Raw genomic sequence first — 21,410 nt, 5'->3', positions numbered from 1 at the left:
GTTTACATTAAGTGAAACTGCTTGCATTTCCTGGTCAGGTCACACAGCCTGCCTGCATTTATCTGTGCTGTGTGTGTGTGTGTGTGGCTGAAACTGCACACCTGCCAGTGGTGGGGGTCTCAGGTCACACTCCCGGGGGGCCGGGGGCCGTTAGCCCTGGCACCGGGGTGTGGCCCTAGATGGTGTGGGATGGGGTTCCGTTTCCCCATCCTGTGAAGGGGTCACAGAGAAGAAAGTAGTTTTTAAGTGGCGAGTGCTTTTCGCGGTGAGCTGCCTGTTGTCTTTCTCTTGGATGAATTACTGTGTATGTGAAGCAGAGGGTTTCTTGAGAGGAGGAGGCCTTCTCAACCCTCCTCAAAAGAAATAAATATTCATATGTGCGTGTGTATGTGTACAAAACGTGCTCTTTTATTTGTTTTCTTCACGGATATCTGAAGAATCTGATGATACCTGCATCAGTAGGGAGCCTCAGAGAAGCTTGTGGTGTAGCGCGCCTGGTCAGAAAGAATTTTTCCTCTTTGTATTTGCAAAGGAACAGAATTGGGATTTCTTTTATATTTCCAAGAGGAACAAAATCCTCAATGTCCTGGAAAATAATTGGAGGGCAGAGTTATAAAGATGGGTGGGGAAGTACTTTTAGCCTTTTCAAAATGGTAAAATTCTCAATGTTTTTATACCTGGCCTGTTGCATAGATTGTTTCTTACGATGTTAGCTGTCGTGGGTCAGATTAGGCTGTTGCTGGAATCCTGTGAAAATGCTCCCTCTCTTGGTTGGTCTTTTGCATCAGAGCAGCGATGGTCCCGCTTGCTTGTGCTGGGGTATGTGCACTGGGAAGGCCCTTTGAGCGGAGGGGCTTTGGGGTGCTTATCTGCAGGCGTGGAGCCCCTTTCCCACTGCAGGTTGTCTGCACACAGTCTATTAAAACTAGTGTGCAGTAGGGGTTTGATGATGGGACAGAAGGCAGCCGCCTGCCCGCAATGGAAAACCCCCCTCCCTCCACCGCCATTACACTATTTTTAAAGCAAAAGCACCTGTAATCCCGGTGTTTGAATAGAGCCGCTTCCTCCTCGCTCATTTTCCAGCTGTGGCGTCTGCTCTCTCGTGTGTGTCCTTAGATAAGGGTACTCCTGCGCGGGTGCGCCTTGGGTATTGTTTTCCGCCCAGAACGGGCCGTAAGTGTCGTCCCCCATCGTGGCACAGCTTCCACGTGATGATTTGGATGGCGTGCCTGACCCCCCTCTTTCGTGGAAGGCGCGCCCCATCCTTAGGACTCGGAGTTCTGGCCAGAGGCACATTCCTCGTTGGCGTGGTTAGATAGCATTGCCTTGCTTTCTTTTGGCCTTTGGAGAAAGGAAGACTTCGTCACCCTCCCGCCCCCGCAGCAGCAGCAGCAGCAGCAGCAGCAGCAGCAGCAGCAGCGTTACTGGGCAGCGTGGTGACGGGTGTCACTGCCCGCGTTTTGCGGGTTCCGGCCGCTGCGCTTACACCAGGAAGCCAGATACTCAGCGATGGTGTTCACGCGGGGCCCCTTCCCCGTCACAGCTGTATCCTAAACCGCGGGCCTCGCCTGGGGCGGGGGCCCCGCAGCTTCTGTGGGTGTGTACACGCGGGTGTTACCGTGAGCATTAACTCAGACCAGCGAACCCCCTCCTTTCGGGCTCTCTCTCCCCTGTGGATGAAGCAGGCGTTGCCGGGCCCGGGGCGGCGGGGGGGGGGTGCCTTCATCTTCTTCGGATCCACGTCTTGTGTGCGGGGTAGATGCTCCGGTTTTCAGATGGCCCTGACGTCCTGGGTGGCTCTTTCTAGCCTTTGACTTAATGAAAAGTGGTGGAACCTGCAGAAGTTCACAGGACGAGAACAAGTGCAAATGTCGTGACCTAAAATGATGGGTGGGCGTGGACGTTCCCCCCCAAACTAGGAGGGTCCTGCTTTTTCATAGATGTGCAGCGTGTGTGTTTTGAGCGGCTGGGCGGTCAGCATTGAGGTCATTCCGTGAATTCCTGTTTCCCGCACGGTGCACGTGTGAGTGAGGGTCTGCCGGCCGAGGAGGCGCCTCTGGGAGGCGGAGGCTGTGGATCGCCCCGCGTCTCTTCAGCTTCTCCTGCCACGAGGACTCAGACCAGGGAACATCTTCCCTCCAAGAGAGGCAGGAAAAACTCTTGGTTGTCAGAGGCCTTGGGGATTTTGGATGATGGCCATGGACCTATACTCTCGCCCTTCTACCATCTGTATATTTAATGTATAGAAAAACTTGAAAAATAAAAGGAAATAATATGAAAATACAGCATTACTGCATTTTGCTAGAATGTGCTTGCTTTTTGCTTGTCTTTTTGGGCTGCATCTGCGGCATGTGGAATCTCCTGGGCGAGGGGTTGAATTGGAGCTGCAGCCGCTGGCCTAGGCCACAGCCACGGCAACGGGGGATCCTTAACCCCCGGAGTGAGGCCAGGGATCAAACCTGTGTCCTCACACAGTGCTGGGTGCCTAATCCACTGAGCCACAGCTTTTTTCTTTATTCACATTGAAGTTTTTCTTCTTTATTATGACTGAGTGTCTTTAGTTGTTCAACTCTTAGCACAGTGATCACAGAAAGGGAAGCTTGTCGGATAGAACCGTTGATGAAAAGCGTTGTCAGACTTTGTGAGGCTCTTGGCTGTTTTAAGCTGAAACACTGTGTAGCAGTGGCGCCAATGTGGCCCTTGACTTTGTAGTATTAGAGTTAACGAGGGACTTAGTAACGTTGCAGTTTGTAATTTATTTCCACCATCACCACTGTTAAAGTTCGATGCAAGAAGAAGCAGATTTTTTTCATGTGTCAGAAATAGTTTGAAATAGGGCTGTTCCCAAGTACATTTCATATGTTGTTTGTAAGTTTGTTGTTTGGAAATCTCGCATGTTTTCTTACAGAAATGAATTTCATAAAACAGCAGTTAAGTTGTGAAGCTAGGCAAGAAAAGTCTAACGGAGCTTTGCTTTAGGAGTTAGTTCCTGGTTCGGAAGGCAGGAAGCTAGTTGGTATGAGAGAATCGGAGCAGGAAGACTTGACTTTTGGCCCAGGACTGGCCCTGTGCAACGCTTCTGAGTTGACATGGGTCTCCTGGGCTTTGCTGGGCCTCGCTGTCACCTCCAGTCCCTTTGTCCTCCATCCTTTAATGCCTTCCTCATCCTGCAGCTCTGGTGGGGCACCCTCTGGGCTGCATTTCTTTGAGAAGTTCTCAGTGAGAGAGTCCTGTTCCTCTTTTTAAAGTTGATTTTAGCTGCGTTGGGAAAACATTTCTACTAGTTCGTGCAAGCAGCAGCCTTTCTTAATCAGAGGACGAAAGAATGTGTGTTGATCTAAATAGATATCTAATAGGTAGACTATCCAGCCATGGAAAACGGGTGGCATGATATAAGAGTGGCGGTGCGGGCTGCCGGGGGATCTGCCGTGTGGCCGACACTGTCCTGGCCTGGGATCCGGAGGATGAGCGGTAGCCCTGCCTTCAGAGGCCTTATCATCTCATAGCAGAGGCACGTGTGTGAACGTACATTTCCCTGGGATCATGGAGTTGTAGAAGGAAGTATGAGGCGCACAAGTAGCGCAGAGGATGGGGTGATGTCGAGAGGTGGCCGTTTGAAGATCAAAAAGGAAATGATGGCCGATCTTTTTTTTTTTTAAAGGAGGACTCCAGAGAATAGAATGTTCAAAAGCCTAAGAGTTTTTGTTTGTTTTTAATAGCACAGAGTATTTGAAAAAGCACAAGGAATTCAGTTTTGCTGGAAAGAAAAAGGAGAACAAGAGAGATGAAGCTGAAGAGGTAACTGGGGACCCGCTCAGAAAGGACCATGCCGTGTGGTGTGGACGTCAGTGTGTTAGGTGGTGCGGCATTCCCGGGAGTGTTTGAGGTGGCAGAATGAGGCCAGTATTGTTTTACAGTCGGGTGCTTGGACTGCAGAGGGGAGAGGCTGGTCCCTCAGCCAGGGCACCCCACCTGGAGGGAGACATCAGAGGGGCAAGAGACGGAGGGACCGGAGGGATTCAGGAGGGAGCAGAATGGGTCTGGTTGGTGATGGGGGGAGGGAGAGAGCCATCCTGGGATGGCCTTTAGGGATCTGGCTCGGGTATATGGGTGAATGGGTCTTGGGGCCGCCAGTTGGCATAGGTGATGGGGAACTGCCATAGAGAAGGGGTCTTATTTCAGAGGCCTGGAATGTAGGTGGAGGAAGTGAGTGGGTGGTTCCATGCGTGACTCTGGAGCCTGGGGAAGAGTTCAGGTTAGGGACCGAGGCTGGTGATTTATTAATTAGGTCAGCAGTGATGATTAGCAGTAGGAGAATGGGCGCGAGCCTGGTAAGGAGAATGCTTGGCTAGGGAGGAGCCGGAGTTTCAGACCTTGCAGGCACCTGGGTGCTCCACCTGGCTTTACCTGTTACTCTCAGAGAATGCCAACTCGGCGAACTCTGCTGTCCTGTGTCAGGGCAGTTGGTGTCAGGGATTGCCACCCCTGGTCCCCAGGTGGATGGATGGGGGCAGCAGGCTCTGTGTGGCTAATTGGTTACCTGTGGAAGCAGTTCATGAGCCGATTGTCCAGAAGGCAAGAGCAGCTTGTAGTTTCTTAGGTGATGGGAGTTTTATTGAATAACTCATATGCCAGAGCTCCGGATACCTCGAATATACTGAATTTTGACCCTGATATCCTTTATGTGTAGTTTAATGAATGTCACTCCTGAAAGGGATCAGAAGGTAACTTTCCACTGAGCTGGGTAGCAGATTTTAACGAGGATGTTGTTCCGATGTCTTAGTCCGTGGTCACACCTGCAGAAATCACTGCAGAAGTCTCTAGGGTAAGTGAACCAAGCAGGCTTTTGTTTTACCCGAGATGGGTGATGCTGAGGTTCCTGTGGTGCTTCTTACTGGGCCTGGTGCACCTGGAGAGTAATCAGGAAAAATGAAAGCCATGTTAGGGATGGATTGTCTTGTTAATGAAATAATTCGCTTTAATATTAGTACAGCTTAATCATCTTAAAATGCCAGTTTTCTCCCTGCCCCCCCCCCCACTAAAATGCCAGTTTTAAGTGAGAAGGGGATTTTGGAGTTTGTTTGCGTTCATTTACTTTTAGTTTATCTAATCTCTAAGAGGCCTGATCTAGGATACTTGGGGGTCTGAAGAAGACAATTTGTAAAACTTGGCAGGTTAAATCAGAACTCCTGTCTTATGACTGTTTTAGCCAGAGGTAATTTTAATAATTAAATTGAAATGGCCTATTTAAAAATTCAGTTCTGTAAAGAGCGGTGGGCATTAAGTATTTTGGGGGACCGGGTGCCTGGAGCAACAGAGATAATCATTTTCTATTATTTGTTTTTATTTTTGTTTATTTGTTAAGATAGTCATTTTTTAAAACAGACTTTATTTTTTAGAGCAGTTTGGGTTCACAGCAGAGTCGAGTGGAAGATGCAGAGATTTCCCCAGGTACCCTCTGCTCCCCGTCCCTGTCGGGTTCCTGCACCAGCTGCAGTTGTCACGGTCGATGAACCGCCATTGCCGCCTCTTAGCACCAAAGTCCCGCTTCAGAAGAGAGGTTTTCTTTTTCCTTTTCCAAATTGGGCTGAATGTACTTGACTGAATGTAGGTTCTCTGGGTGGTGGTGTTTTCTTTCGCGTGCTTCGAGTTGGGCCTCTAGAACAAAATAGGCTTTCTACGAAAATGGCTTCGGGAGAAGGCTGGCCATGACCGTGAACCTTCATGGGAGGCCGGGGTGTCAGGAAGCACAGCTGGACTTGGGGGATAGGTACTGGCGGTTTGTCTCTTGAGAAGATAAAACTCAAGAGGAAGGAGGATGCTCTTACTTGAAGGAGGGGGAGGAAAAGGGCAGAAGAGTGAAGCTTTTACCTTCTCAGTTGGCAACGACTAAAGGTGATGTTTCCTGAGTTAGGATGGAAGCCCCTTTGCCAAAGATGGGAGCACCCAGCGGCCTTACAGCCGTGATTGTCAATTGGAAATAAGTGTGTTCAGGAGTTAAAGGCGTGAGCGAGATTCCTGTGGAAGAGTCGGGGCCATGAAGTTAAAGCGTTCGGATGTGCCCGCCAGCTCTGGGCGCTTCCCCCACGCCGGGGGGGGGGGGGCGTTAAACGAACGGAGGACGTTGCTGAGCTGACTCGAAGGTTAGCTGACCATATTTCAGGTGGTTGGAACAAGAGATTCTTTTAACGGGAACCTTTGTGTTTCACTGCCTGTGTTGCCTAGAGTCTCAGGGAGTTACCAGTAGCGTGGCTTGAGCAACAGCCCAGTGGCAGAGGCCCCAGAGTCGGGACCCCCGGGGGTCTAGCCCAGGCTCATGACCGGGGGCTGGTCTGTTCCTTAGAATTTAGGGTTTGCTGGAGAGATTGGGATGCACGTTGGAGGTCATACGTAGAGGAAGGAGTTTGCTCCTTTTTCAGAGAACGATGCAGTGGGAGCAGGAAGAGTGAGGTGTGTGTGTCAGGCCTGTGATTTGGGGATACCCCCCTGGGACGGGTCAGCTCCCTGACCCTTGGGTGATTTGTCTTTATCCAGCCAGGACTTGAAAATTTCCACGTGCCAGTTGTCTGCATTTCAACTACTCCTGCGTGTAATTTGGCAGCCGTGACTCAGAAGAAGACAGCAGCTAAGGCTTCAGGTCACTCTGTGACGGGAACATGGGCTCATTTGTGATGTACCAGTTTAAAAAGGTCAATGTTCATGGTTCTCAGAAAAACTATACTGTGTGTGCGTTTTTCTGTCCTTGTATATAGACGAGTGCACTAAGTCCAAGAGAAACGAGTAACTAGTAGGAGGAGGAGGTGGATTTGAACCCACATGCACCTGGCCGCGGGTGCCATGTTCTTTTCTCCGCACCCTGCCGGGTTCTGCAGTGGCCTCGCGACCTGGCCGGGAGAGTTAAGGTGTCACTTGAGTTCTCGAGGGAGAAGGGAGGGACGGGTGACCCAGCCCCATCAAGGGCGTGGCCTCCCTGAGGATTTAGCTGCAGCTTGTTCAGTGGAAGAACTGCAGCTGGGGATGGATTTACTGGAATAGTTGATTGCAGGGGTGACGGAGGCGGTGGTGTTGGCGTCTAGAAAAGGTGACTTGGATGTGTTGCGCTTTTTTTGGGTTGGTTCGGTTGGTCAGAAAGAGTTGGTAATAAGGCCAAGGTTATTGGGTTAATTGCTGAATACAACTGAGAGCTTGTAGAGAAATCAAGGATTGGCCATTAAAGGTTACACCTGCTAACCTTCCCCGCCCCCATCGCGAGCGCACGCGCGCGTGCACACACACATACGCACGTACCCTTTTGAGAATCAGTGAACAAGAGGTGTCTTGGTGCAAATACTGGGAGAACAACGCACAGCCAGCACCCTGGTCACGTTTTTTATCTGCATCATTAAAAAAAAATTTTTTTTAATGTAAAAAGATTGTTTCTTAAGACAGGTGTGGGAAGAAGGAACTCGGAGGCGTTAGAGGGCCTCAGAGGTCAAGGCGTGAATAACTCTGAAAGGGTTAATGTGGAATGTCAGTTTTTCGTTGAGAAAATCCATCCTGGCTCTTTTGAGTCTGTTGCTTGGTTCTCGATGCCTTTCTGGAAGTGAGAAATAGGAATTTAACTTTCCAGGATGGAGGCTGGGCCACCTGCATTTGTGGGGTTGGAGATAAGGGCTGTTGTGGAGGGTGGGCAGCCAGCCCGCTTGTCTTGGGGTTGGTTGGAAGGAGCCCAGGAGAAGGACATCGGGCAGCCTGGTGGTGGGTGAGGCCTCTGCTGCCTGTGATAGCGCTGGAGTTGGTCCGAATGGAAGGACGCGTGCCTCTGTTCACTGTGTTCTTGGCAGAACTGGTCACCTTATGGCAGTGTCATCCATGTCACCTGCGCTTTTTGCCAGGTCTGATAATTTCATCATCACCCCCACCCCCCAATACAGAAAGGCTTTTAAAATGAATTACTCAACGGTTATTTGATTTTTTTGTAACATTATTGAGAGAAGGCAAGTGGGTCTTTGAGGGTGGGAGGTTCTTTCGTTTATGGGCCCGACCACCTGAGGTCTGCCTGGCCTGGCAGGACATGCCTAGTGGCAGGACGTTGTCTTCAGGGAGAAGGTGACCAGTGCCACGTGCAGGCTCTGAGAGGGCTTTGCTCAGTGTCTGTCGTGGAAGGTGAATCCGTCATCAGCTGGACCCTGCAACCTCCTCGGCTTCGGTCTTGTTACATCTTATTCTTTGCCTGGAAGTGAGAAGCCACATGTCATTAAATGTTCCCTCTTTTAAATGGAACGATTTCATACAGCATAAGTTATTTCTGTTCTCTTATTCTTCAGTGAAAGATTTTAGACAAAGATTTTAAGAGGGGTGTTGAATTACTGTGAACTCCCAGTTTCTTTTTAATTCACATTTCCGTTTAGCTTCAGAAAACAAAATTAAATAAATGCCAGATGTAGCAGGAATTACCTTCTCTTGAGATTTTCAGAGGATTTATTTTTTTGTGTGTTTTTGTTTACCGGTTCTCTGTATGGAGAAGATTGTTTAAAAGTAATGTAGTAATTGCAGTGTTTGGTATGATATAATTCAGAATGTGTAATCTAATATAGAAGGACATTTGCTGCTTTTGGCCTTTGTCGTCACCCGCATTGGTTTAGGGCGATGGGTTAGCGATGTCTGGTGACTGATCTTTTGTAGCTATGGATTGACGTGATCCAAGAAATCTGGATGGTAAGCTTAAAAATCTTTTTCCTGAGCTTAGGCCTGGCTTTTTTTGATTGTTTTAAAGTGTGTGTTTGTGTTAATTAAAAATAGAAATATTATAGCTTTGCCTTTCTTACAAAATTTGCCAAATAAACCCAATTTAAACAATTGGGACAGTGCAGAAAGATTTAAAAAAATGTGGATAACAGCTGTTAATATGTCCCTCCTTCCAGGTTTGTTTTTTTGTGAATGTTTATAACCTGTCTCCCACATATGCAAAACAAAAAAGGGAACCATTCTGTACATGTTCTGTTTTGTAGGGTGCCTTTTTCTTCTTAAATGTTGAGACGGGAGTTTCTGTTGTGGCTCAGCGGTAATGAACAGGACTCGTATCCATGAGGACTCGGGTTCAGTCCTGGGGTTAAGGATCGCTCAGTGGCTTAAGGATCTGCTGGTGTTGCCATGAGCTGTGTTGCAGGCCACAGATGAGGCTAGGATCTGGTGTGGCTGTGGCTGAGGATCTGGTGTGGCTGTGGCGTAGGCCGGCAGCTGTAGCTCCAATTCCACCTGGTCAGGAACCAGGTCCTAGGCCTTGCTGGGAGTGTGTTGATCATGGACCAGAATGTTCCGTGGGAGAGCTGAGGACCCCTGGTGAAGATCGCGTGGGAATGCAGGCCTTGGGATTCGTGACAGCTATTTTTGTGTGGGGGGGGCCTTTTTTTTTTTTTTTTTTTTTTTTTTTTTTGCTTTCCGCTTCTGGAGGGTGAAGGTTTCTAGACTCTGACCTCTGAATCAGCGCTGAGGTACTCTGCTCGGATAGTTGTGTGAGCATCAGTTAAATATGTGCGTACTTGACCCGATCCAGCTGTCCAGCCGGGAGCGCATCTGTTGCATTATTCATTTGGTTTGCCCTTGCAGGGCGTAGATCTCTTTTGGGGGGATCCGAGAGCTCCGCAGGGTCCCTGTGCGGGGGCGGGGGGGGGGGCTCTCATCGGCTGTCCTTTCTGTGCAGCCAGAGATTGGCTCGGAGCCGCCTCCCCTCCCTCCTGCTTTTGGTGGGTTCAGCCCCGTGGAGGGGGCTGGAGGCTCTGAGGTTTCGTTCTGTTACCGCCACTGCAGACCGTTCTTGTCAGGCCGAGTGTGAAGGATTCTGAGTCGGGAAATGAGTGTTCCGACCTGGGGGGGGATGGAGAAGTACCGGCAAAGGCGAGGAAGGCAGACGCTCTGGTCCCCCTTCCCAGGCGTCCGCGTGGCTCCCCCCAAGTGTCCCCGCGTGTCCTCCCTCCGTGGCAGGGGGATTTGGTAGAGGAAGGTGCAGGGAAGCCAGGAGCCGGGGAGCCTGCGCCTTTGTTCATCTCGGCCAGGGGACGTGCCACGTGTGTGTCTTGACTCCTGTCTGTTTGTCTTGGCTCTACGAGGCCAGCTGTTTGATGGTGTTCTGGAAACATGCGGTGTAGATGGCCGTGGGATTCCCGCATTACCAGTTGAGTGGACCCCGAACCTGGAAGGCGGGCCCCGGTTTTGTTGCCGTCAGTAGAATGCAGGGCTGGGAGGAAGTTGGAACCAACGTACAGGTAAGAGTGGGTTTGTTTTTTGGTGTTTGTTTTGTTTTTCGGACTGTGCAAGAGATGGGTGTATTGCTTTCGCCAGTCCTTCGCCCTTTACCTGACTGTGGAGAGACTTGGCCGGAACGGTCCTTACTCAGCTGGATTCACTCAGGTTTGCACACCTTCCAGAAGGCTGCCGTGGCGGTCAGCCCCGGGGTGGGTGGACTGAGGTGCTGGAAGATAGCCAACTCGATAGAGCTGCTTACCACGTCCAGAAAATGATGCAGTCCAGGTAAGATCTTCATCTAGGATAAGAAATAAATAGTTTTAAGCAGGTTCTGATGGAAGGAAATTAAATAAATCACTGAATCGTCCCTTCCTCCGAGATCAGGAAACCACAGCACAAAGGTTATTGCCCAAGATCCTTACGCAAGTAAGTGTGTGGTAGGGACGGGCGTGTTCAGAAGGCCACACCCTTGACCGTGACAGTTCACACCTCTGCTGCTGGGAAGCGCCGCTGTGTTTGCAGATCTAAATAATGGTTGCTGAAATCTGGGCTGATATCCCGGATTAAGTCAGACATGGCCCATGAAGTCTAGGCAGTGTGGAATGTGGCAGGCAGTACATTGGTACGCGCTCCTGCGTGGTTTTTGCTCCAGTACTAGTTGAGAAACTATCATCCTGCACTTCAAAGCAAGATTGATAGAGTTTTTCCTTAGTGGCTGTGATCTCTTGAAACTCCGGCCTGTCGGGTGCTGCTCAGCCAGTAGACGGAATGAAAACGGTGCAGGACCCAAGCGAATCGTTTCCTTCGCCTGGTCCGCTTATTAAGTTGGCTGTTTCTTACAAGTCAAAAATAACAGCTCTTTCCTGAAAGACCGAAAGCATTTCTTTTAGATGATCATTTTCCTGAAGCCAATCTGATACTTGGATAATGCTCCTCTGTCCACAGCCCCACAGTTTTGGTAACATTGCCAGACAAAAAGCATTTTTCTTTTTAATTGTGAACATAGACAAACACTGCACTTTGTAGGTAGTTGGTCAGGATCCGTCTTGAAGTGTCGGGGTCCTGTTTTGATCAGCTTGAAGTTCCATGGACACTTTGGCTTTGTGGCCTTAAACCAGCCCTTCTGTTTGGGTGCTGGATAGGGTGCAGGACTGAACAGGCAAGTGACATTTGGGTAAATCGTGAAGCCTTGGAAGATGGTGAAACTTTGCTTTACTTTTCGAAAAGTCCTTCCATCCCTGAACATGGGGCACTCACTGCGTGCTGGGTATCGGGTGGAATGAGTGGCGTGTCGTCCTGGCTTTCACATGCCCCGAGGCTGTGGTGGGGGGGTGTGTGTGCAGGTGAGTGAATGTGTCATGGTGACTGCCCTCCTTTCAGGTGTGCAGATCAGTAGGTTTTAGTAACATCAGCGGGTGGTGCAGTCATCGCCGTAAATGAGTGAAGGATGTTCTTGTCCCCAGTGGGTCCCTCGTTCTTGTTTACAGTTATCCTCTGTTCCCGCCTCAGCCGCTCAAAACCCCTAATCGGTTACTTTTTCGTCTCCATCACTTTGCCTTTTCTGGGTATCTGACATTTGTGAAGTGGCACAGCGTGTGGTCCCTCGTGCGTGGCTTCTTTGCGCCCGCATGCGTGTTTGTGAGGTTCCTGACATGTGCGTGAGTAGTTCGTGCTGGCTTATTGCTGAATTGTACCCAATGTAAGGACGTGCCACATTTCTCGGTGCATTCGTGCGTTGATGGGCGTGGAGGTTGTTTCCAGCATTTGGCTGTTATGAATAATGCTGCTGCGAATATTTGCGCATGTGTCTTTGAGTCGACGTACGTTTTCAGTTCTCTTGGGAGTGCAATTGCTGGGTCATAGGGTGGCTAATTTTCTTTTTAATTGGCCACACCTGTAGCATAGGGACGTTCCCTGGTCAGGGATGGAACCTGCGCCTCTGCAGTGATTCTTAACCCACTCCTCCTCAGCGGGAACCCATATGCTTAATTTTTTGAGACCTTGCCAAACTGCTTTCTGAAGCGGCTGCACCATTTCCCATCCCTTCAGCCACTTAATGCAGGAGGGGAGGACATACTGTGGTTTTCAGAGCCTTGCTGGGCTTCCAGAACGAGAGGGCTCTATTACATCAGTATGGCAAAGTGGAGAAGAGCAGTCTAATGACAAAAAAGTTGTGATACATGATTTACTCTTTTGGAGGCGTTTTAGCGTTGGAGCCAGCTTACCGCACCCACGCAGGAGGTGTGCGCTTCAGGGCAGCGTGATTGGAGGGATGAGGATGCAGACGGGAAACTGAGTACAAAGCGGGCAGCAGGCTGAGAGAGTAGAAACCACTTGTCCTTTCTCTTTGCTGTTGGTGGGGTAACTGTTTAAGTTTTGGTTCTTAACCCTTTTCTTCCAATCGTCCCCCCAAACCCCAGCCCTGGACTCCCGTGGCTTCTCATTTGGTTTCCTTTATGGTATCTTCCAGAAATCGTGACAGATTTTGAGAGAGCAGAACAAAGCAATATCTTTGCTGTGGTTTTCTCACTAATGATGACATTCTTTCACCTCAGTTTGGGTCTAATTAAAGAGTGAGGAAGGAAGAAGGGATGCCAGGGGCTGTGTGGGGAAGAGGTAATGAGCCTGGGAGGTTAAGTGGCAGGTGGGAAACTGCGGGAAACTCTCTCCAGGCTGATGGTTCCAGCACAAGGAGTGTTCCTTGTGGGGGGAGGGTGCGTGAGGGGGAGGGAGAGGCTTCGCCTAAGAGGAGGGGAAAAAAGATCCCCCGAGGGGAAGATAATGAGACTGGAAAGGTAAGAGGAGCTGACAACTCCCCCTGAGCTGAAGGTCCGCTGCAGGTGCAGCTAAGCTGCTGCTGAGGAAGGGATTAGCAGCGACCCGAAAGCCCAGTGATGGCCCGGGTGGTAACACCTTTCTCTTTGCCAAAACCTGAAGTCCGCTGTGATCCTCAGGAAGGAGGGTCTGGAGGTGATGCGAAGTTGCTGGTTCCCTGTGACGTTGATGAGGGGCACAGAGCGGAGGTGTCTGTGTGGCGGCGGAAGCCGGGATGAAGGTTGGATGCAGGTGCAGCATCGGCGGATGGTGAACTTGAGCTGCACCCCAAACTGAGTGGTGGAGGAACGGTCGTGAGGGCTACAGCCAGGCCCCTGGTCCTTCCCCTGGAGTAACTCATTTCTCCCTCCCCCAGCCTGACCTAGATGCTCCCCCCGCCCTCCCCCTTCGACAGAGGAAACTGAGTAACTTGCTCAGGGTCCCAGCCGCCTCAGGTGGCAGAGGGTGCCCCAGCCTGACGTGTGTGCTTTTGGACGAGTGTGAAGGCCCCTAGGCTTCGCCCTTCCTGGCAGCCGCCTGGGGACCTGCCCGAGGACGACCGTCCACAGCTCTGCCTGTGAAAGTGTCCGTAACAGGTGGGCTCTCCCGCCAGAGCTGGGGCTGAGGGGTCTGGGTGTGGCCGGTGGAAAGAACGTGGCTTCTGAGCTGGGTCCCTGGGTCCTGAGCCCTGAACCTCCGCCACCTCACCTGTACAGGCAGCCTCTTCAGAGAGTCCCCGGCCAGGAGGTGCTGGGCGCTGTCCCTCCCGCCCCCCCGGAGTGAGGCTGGGGAGGGGTTCTTGGTTCTGCAGAGTGGGGAGAGGGGTGGAAGCTTCCTGAGCCGCCTCAAGGCTCCTGTGCCTGCGCGGGGCGCTGGCACGGGGCTCCCTCCGTGGGACCGGGCCAGGCGTGTTGCTGGGTTGGCCCGCGATGCACAGTGGTGGCCGCCTTAATGGTCTAGCCTGAGGTGAGCAAACTCCAGCTTCACTTAGGAGCTGAGAATGGGCTTTTATGTTTTCAAGTGGTTGTTGAAAAAGAGACAAATATGCACCCAGAGCCCGAGATGGGCCTGTCTCTGCCCCCCCTGAAGACTTGCTCCCCCAGGGTCCACAGCACAGGTGACTGGGTGGCAGCCGTCTCGCGGGACGTGGGGCCACAGGACTTCTGTGGAAGGGGAGATGGGCTGACACTCAGCACACCTCTCGCCCTCTCTTGCCGCCCCTCTTTGGGATAATCCAACTCTGTGACCCCCGCCCCCAGGCAGGAGGCCAGCCTTCTGTTTGTGGCCAGTCACCCTTGCCCATGACCTTAGCTTCTCTATTCCAGCCACTTTGCTCTGATGCCTCTGAAAGCTAAAGGGTTTTCAGGTAAAGGAAGTGTGATTGTTGACTGAAATATACTCACGCCCAGACGTCTTTGGTCTCATGGTGAGAACGGTCGCATCTCCCGGGGCCTCGTGGTTGTCACTGTAGGCTTTTGTAAGATGCGCGCAGAAGGCAAGGTCACCTGCACAGAATGGGAGGTGGCGTCCCTTGGGCTGCTTGCAGGATGCCTGCCGATGACCCAAGAGAGACCCTGCCAGCTCGCTTCCTCTCCGCTCAGGCCTCCTGCCAGGCCAGCAGCTGACCCGCACTTTCCAGACTAGAGCCTGACCCATGATGCACAGGCCGAGTGGGGCTTGACCCCACTCACTGGCTGGGGGAGTCCTCGTTAAGTGACCTGCCCTCTGCACCCCGGGTTTCTCGGCTGCGTCACGAGGATCGTGGTCCTTTTCTCCTGGGCGAGTGGGGGGCTCTGCGAAGGCGTGTGCGTGAAAACCCCTCGGCACCAGGCTTTGCGTGGCGGGGCTGTTGGAACTAGGAGCTGCTCTTGTTTGTGCCTCTGAGTGCAGGGTGGGTAGGTTTCCACGGCTGCCCTGCTACTTGTGCTTTGATTTTCATAAAGGAGATGCCGGGATTCACTTCTCAATGCGCCATGTGTGATTTCTGCGGAATGCACTGCGTCTGCTTCATTAAGTGCTCGCCCTGCAAAAGCAGCTTGATTTCGGCCTTTGCCTGGACACCTGGGCCTGCTCGTCCCCTCGCAGAAGCCCCAGCCTTCCTCTTCAGCTGGAGCATTTCCCTGAAGGAAAGTACCACACCCCCTGGAGGAGCCTGGGCGGGGGTCACCAGTGTCTGCATGGGGACCCCAGTTCAGCCGGCCAGGGCTTTGTAACCCAGCTTGGTGACCCCGGATGAGTTGCAGCCCCAGGTCCTTGGCTCCCTCCATCGTCAGGCCTCTCGGTCCGGGGGTGTGAGTGAAGCGAGCCAGCAGCGTCCTGCATGGTGCTGCGAGCATTTGGCACGGGCCCGGGCAGTGGGCGGAAGAGTAGCCAGAGCCTCTGGCTTTTGTTGAATCTGCTCTGAAAAGGAGCTTGACCCCTGAGAGCAAGGGCGCGCGGCCTCTCCACGGGGGCCTTCCAGCCTGGCCCCTCATTCTGTGCCCAGGGCCCCTCGGTGCCCTGCCTGTGCCCCATCCTGGGCTGATCGTGCTTTCCTGAGGTTGGGGAGGGGGGTGGCTTCTCCCTGACCTCTGACCTCACAAAGCCCCAGACATGGTTTTGTAAGGGATGAGCAGGTGGGGGCCGGAGGTGTTTATTAGATCCCCAGGCGGGAGCAGTAGATTCACCTGGGGGGGTTTCGGGCCCGTCTCCCTCATTTCTAATGTTTTTCTAAAGATGGTATTTTCTTACTGGCTAGAGCAGTTTCTAAACACCCATATAAAAATGAATAGAATGCTGCTACGAGGAGTCTCTCAAAATTAAGGACAGGAGTTGCAGGAGAATGTCTAGTACTCTGGATATGTAGGTTTAGACACACTCATAATTTAACACCTCTTTGCCTCCATTCTTTGTTAAAATTGTTGACTGTTCAATTCAGGTGGATTGAAACAAGTGTATACGGGGTGGGGGGTGGGAGGGGGGATGCGCTTATAGAGCGAGACCGTGGGGCATTTGTGACGTGCCTGTGACGTGCCTTAGACGGACACTGACCTGACATGCACAGGCCCAGGGGCTCGTGCTGTAGTGACAGTTGTTTGATGTGACCTGCAGAAAAGCTCGCTTCTGTGTATGTTAGGCCTCACACTTCAGAGTGACCTCTCATCAGTTTGCTAGGACTGAGGCTTTTCTTCTAAAGAATATTTGAGGATTGGACAAATCTGTCAATTCTTTGAACGCACGGGAGCCACCTGCTATTTAAAGAGCTTTTTTTTGGTAAATAAAGATTTTTGTTTCGGAGACCTTAAATCAGCCAGCTAGTTCAAGCAGAACCCTTGAGGCTGGAGGTGGCCAGAGGGGGGGGGGTTGGAGAGGCCAAGACAGAAAGGGAGGTGCTCTGCTGGGGTCCCCCCCCCAGGTGGATGTGGCAGGTGAGCTCTCCAGGTGAGCCCCACTTCTCTCGGTCTTGGTAGCACACAGGAATCTTCCGGGGGTTTAAATTATTCTGGAACTGAGAGTGGGCTTTGCTGGTCTGGGTGGGGCTGGGCCAGGTGCTTCTGGCCGGCGTTCAGCCTGTGCTGGGCAGCGCTGACCTCGCCCTGGGAAGCTGCCCGTGTGCCCGGTGGGGAGTCAGAACGAGGAACTCGGAGTTTCTTGGTTCTGTTCATGTCCAGCTGTGTCTGGGGCTGGCTGCTGGGGTCACGGCACTGTGACGTTGCTGTGGTGGCACATGTGTGCGAGGGGCTTCCCAGGCCGGCGAGGAGCCTGAGGTGTGCGCTGAAGTTTCTCTGTGCCTCCGCTCCGCTCCCAGAGCTGAATGGGTTTTGGATGTTGCAGAGGTTTCTGGTTAGAGGATTTCTGGGAAGATCCCCATAAAAGCGTATTTGGCTTTTTTGGGGGTGGGGGGGAGTGTCCTTTTTTGGTTTGTTTATAAACTGCATTGGCCGTGTGTGTGTGTGTGTGTGTGTGTGTGTGTATCTATGTGTTCCCGCATGTATTTTATAAAAAAGGCAGCTTGATTTTCACATGGGGGCGGGGTGGGAAGGACTGATCAAGAGTGAGCTTTAAACTCGTTAGAAGGAGAGAAAAACCTTTCCAGGTTACTAGGCTCGATGAGACGAATTGCCCAATGTAACTCCGAGTGCAGAATGCCCTTCAAGATGTAATGGTTACACTGATGAGACAGATTTTCAGGGAGTTTTATTTGCTTCTAATTAACTTAACCATAGCTTATTTATGGGACAAATAATTGTATTAAAAATAGGAACATAAAGTGAAGCCATACTTTAAAATGGCAGTGGTTTTTAATCTCGTTTGGGACCATGTCGCGTTGTGTTATACACAGTTTGTTCTCTGTAAGGGTCTCGTTGTAGTGATTTCTAAATGTTGCTAAAACCAGTTGCTGTTGTAAGGACGACCTGCTTGGTCTTGGATGAGCTGCTCAGATTCCATGCCGGTGTCGAGGGGACACAGCCCTACCTGCTCTCTGCAAGAGGCTTTGCAGTGCACGTGGCTCCCCCTTCTCTTACTTGGGCTAATTTGATCCTCTGACAAACCTGTGGGGTGAACAAAACCGCATGAGACATCCCTGGTCCATTATAGTGAGACACCAGGACTTGCTCCAGGTCATATCATACAGCAAAGCGCTGCAGCAGGAGGAAAACCCAGGCCCTGTTTTTGTGCGCTTCCTGTTGTGTTTTGCTGTCAGAGCTCGGGAGGCGGTGAGCAACCTGCTCCCCCTTTGGAATCAGCTGGCCCTGAGTTCCATCTTGGGGTCTGTCACCTGTGGTGAGTTGAGGCCTCCTGGGTGGGGGGAGGGGAACACAGAAATGGCAGGCGTTTCCTTAGGGCTTCGCGCCTCGGCCTCACCCCATGGGGCCCAAGTCCAAGACCACAGAGCTCTTGGCTTCCGACTGTACCTAATTTGGGCCCCGGGGGAGGCCCAGATTCTGGCATTTAGGGGTGTCGGGAAGCAGCTGCCTTATGCACTCGAATCTGGTGCAGATTGTTTTGCAAGATGCTCTCAGGTTCAGATTTCTGCCTGGAAATGGTGAACAGGCTTCCCCTTTGACAGACTGTCTATAAAGACACGTGTTTCTGCCGGGGAAGCACGTGGCCCTCTTGACGAGCTCGTGAGCTCTGCTATGTCCCCCAGGCCCGTGCCTTTTGCATCTTGCCTCCTTGGCCATAATTCTCCCTGGGCCTGGGCCTGCTTTCCTTTTCCATTTAAAAGCTCTTCTGCGCATCTGGCTTGAGTACCTCCTCCTGAGGCCGCCTAGGGAGGAGCGCCGTCTTTGCTTCTCTATTTTAAGGGATTTAAGAACGGAGGTTTATGGAAGGCTTGGAAGGGTCTCCTGGGCATGGTTTTTTGTGTATTTATAGCTCTGAGCATCATTTGCTAGCCCTGAGAGGGAGGGCTCGTTGCAGCAGTGGCTCGGCGCCCTCTCCAAGCTCCACATTGGATCACCCCCTGGGCAGGTGGTTCACTAACCTGCGCCACGTGTGGCCGCTGCCCCTTAGGAGTTTCACAGATGTTTTCTTCTCTTTCTGAGGATGCTCAGGGGCCTCCTAGGATTCTCCCTGTCCCCTTCCTAACGAGAAAAGGCCTCGTTATTTTAGCTGGCATTAGGATAGGGCCGTGGAGGGCCTGCTGCTTTGAGTCCGGTGGTCTGGCTTTTACTTCTGGTTCTAGTTTGCATGAGAGGCTTCTAAAAAACTACCGAGTCGTGACCAAGTATTGTCAGAATAGCTCAGTATTAAGTGCTCAGAACACACACAATGACAGAAGTGGCTTCTGTTTACCACGTACTTAAAAACTCTTTAGCAGATACCATACAAGGAGCTTTCTTTATGTTCTGATTTTGTCCTTTCGGCTTCTTGAGCAGTAAGTAGCAGTACCTCATTTTACAGATAGGGAAACAGGCTGGGTGGTTCAGTGACTTGCTGGTAATTTGGTAGAGCTGACATCCAACTTGGGTTGTTCAGACTTTGAGTGCCTAGGGCCGCCTGGAAACCTCTGTTCTGGTGTGTAATTTTAAGCGTTGAGAAGGACAGTATTGAATCTGTCTCTCGGAGAGCTTCTTTGGGGAGGGGCAGATATTGCGTCTTTTCTCCCGGGCCTTGCAGAGCTGTTGCTCCAGTGATACTTTGCCGAATCAGAGCAAAGCATCTGTTCAGTGCGCACATGGGAGAGGCCGGGCTTGCATTTGCCTCGTCTCCTCCATGCTATGCTCTGAACTTTGGCTGGGTTTTTGGTTTTGATTATTTGCTTCCTAAGGAGGCTTGGATATTACCTGCAGGAATCATGGTGCTTTGCTGGGTTAGGTTGGCAAGATTATAAAATACATTAAGTGGTAGATGACAATCTCCAGGGTGAAAATCATGTGTAAAACGTTGTTCATGTAGTTTTCAACCCGTGCCATTAAAAAAACGTGCTCTCTGGGGGCGAGGAGCCCAGGAGCCCTGCTGCATTTGCTCAGGGAGTCATCAGGTCTGAGTGGGTTTGACGCGGGAACCTTTCGCCTGCACACGGAAGGGACGGCGGCCTCCTTGGGGGCAGAGAGAGAAGGTGTAGAAGGGACACACAGTTTGAGGGGGAAGCTGTGCCCGGGCGATGACCTCTGCCGCGGCGACGTGGGGTCTCCTGCCCTGCCCCCCCCTCACCGCCCCGCTCGCCCCCCAGCCACGCGTTGTCTCTTCTCCAGCCTCTAATAACGTCACTTGGGAATTGTCTGCAGATGGAGTCACGCCGTATGTGACCCGTATGTGACCCGTTGACAGTGCTAAGGAGTTGGGCAGCGGGGGGAGCGGCAGGAAGGGGGCTTGGGAGGGGTCGGGGCCTGAGTGTGTGCCTCTCAGAGCAGGAAGCCACGCTCGGCCGGGGGAGCCGGGGGAGCGCGCAGCGAGGTCAGCGTTGGGGAGCTGGCTGGGGAGGGCGGCGGCGAGGCGGGGGCACGCGCAGAGGCCGTTTCGGGGTCGGGTAGGAAAGGAACTGGGGTGCAGGGGGTTCCAGCTCCGGAAATGGTCCACAGGAACCTATCAGCAGTGGAACTCTGGGTGGGAGAGTTGGGCTGTTGCGCCAGGACGAGGTCGTGCTGAGCTGCTGGCAGACACCTGCTGGTGGCAGGTGCGCCCAGCTGGCCCCTGGCTCCCACTGTGTGCCCCTGGCTGCCAGACTAGTGGAGGAGGGCTTCTGAGGCTGAGTTCAGCCCTGCGAGAAGAGTTCTGTGACTCATTTTTTTAAATGACTTTTATTTTTTTTCCATTATCGCTGGTTTACAGTGTTCTGTCAGTTTTCTCCTGTACAGCAAGGTGACCCAGTCACACATATGTATATACATTCTTTTTTCTCACATTCTCATGCTCCATTATAAGTGACTAGATATAGTTCCCAGGGCTACACAGCAGGAGCTCATTGCTAATCCACTCCAAAGGCAATAGTCTGCATCTATTAACCCCCAGCTCCCCATCCATCCCACTCCCTCCCCCTCTCCCTCTGCCACCACAAGTCTGTTCTCCAAGTCCATAATTTTCTGTAGAAAGGTTCACTTGTGCCGTATATTAGATTCCAGATATAAGTAATATCATATGGTATTTGTCTTTCTCTTTCTGACTGACTTCACTCAGGATGAGTCTTTAGTTCCATCCATGTTGCTGCAAATGGCACTATGTTCTTTTTTAGGGCCGAGTAGTATTCCATTGTGTATATATGAACCACATCTTCTTAATCCATTCATCTGTTGATGGACATTTAGGTTGTTTCTGTGTCTTGGCTATTGTGAATAGTGCTGCAGTGAACATTGAGGTGTGTGTGTCTTTTTCAAGGAGAGTTTTGTCGGATTTATGCCCAAGAGAGTTCTGTGACTTGTAAGGGCTGCTTGTCAACTTCAGAAGCAGGGAGGGAGCATGCCTGGTCCGGGCCCAGCTGGACCCTGGTGCCCTCTGTTGCTGTGATGTGATGGATGCCGGTCGTGGAACACACCACACCTAGATAACAGGGCTTTTTCCTTTCTTGGAGCTTGGCTTCAGCCCGGAGTGGTGCCGTGTGTGCCACTATGCAAGTGGTGCGTCTGAAGCTGAGGGACTTTGAAAGTTGATTAGTGATGCCAGATACAGTTTTCATTGCCAGAAGTGATCAAAAGCACACTGTAATAGCTGTTCAGGCTTCAAAATATAGGACACTTAAGTCATCATAGACGTGTTGTAATGAAGCCTCTCGAGGGATCATGAAGGAGTTGGATGGATGGTTGTAGACGCCTGCCCAGGGGGGCAGCTCTGGGCCCCCTCAGGCGTTCAGGCTTGGCGGGGGGAGCAGGGCACCCTGCCCTGGGGTTTCCTCTTCAGAGGAACAGAAGCCTGAAGGTGTGGGGGCCCCTCGCCATGCCGTATGGCAGTGT

The 21,410-nt window shown here is 51.8% G+C and overlaps 1 protein-coding gene across 4 annotated transcripts in view; it reads left to right on the top strand.

The window, feature by feature from the left end:
- STK24 (serine/threonine kinase 24) overlaps positions 1-21,410 on the top strand; it is a 106,906-nt gene that overhangs the window by 14,205 nt on the left and 71,291 nt on the right. Inside the window, exons 1-2 of one of the 4 annotated variants that reach the window (XM_084982211.1) lie at positions 6,026-6,143; positions 6,535-6,689. The exons of 2 other annotated variants lie outside the window; for them this stretch is intronic. In XM_084982211.1, coding sequence (XP_084838337.1) covers positions 6,657-6,689 — 33 coding nt within the window. In that variant the 5' untranslated portion in view covers positions 6,026-6,143; positions 6,535-6,656. Of the gene's footprint in view, positions 1-6,025; positions 6,144-6,534; positions 6,690-9,715; positions 10,245-21,410 lie in introns of those variants that run through there. One more of the 4 variants, XM_084982210.1, reaches the window with a different exon arrangement.

This window comes from Sus scrofa, chromosome 11 (genome assembly GCF_054392235.1).
Source record: "Sus scrofa isolate SSC_HxYL_T2T_F1_AM1 chromosome 11, Sscrofa_HxYL_maternal_Yorkshire_Landrace_v2.0, whole genome shotgun sequence".
NCBI lineage: Eukaryota > Metazoa > Chordata > Mammalia > Artiodactyla > Suidae > Sus > Sus scrofa.
The sequence above is the reverse complement of the archived record's forward strand: the minus strand, read 5'-3'. Positions and strand labels throughout refer to the sequence as shown.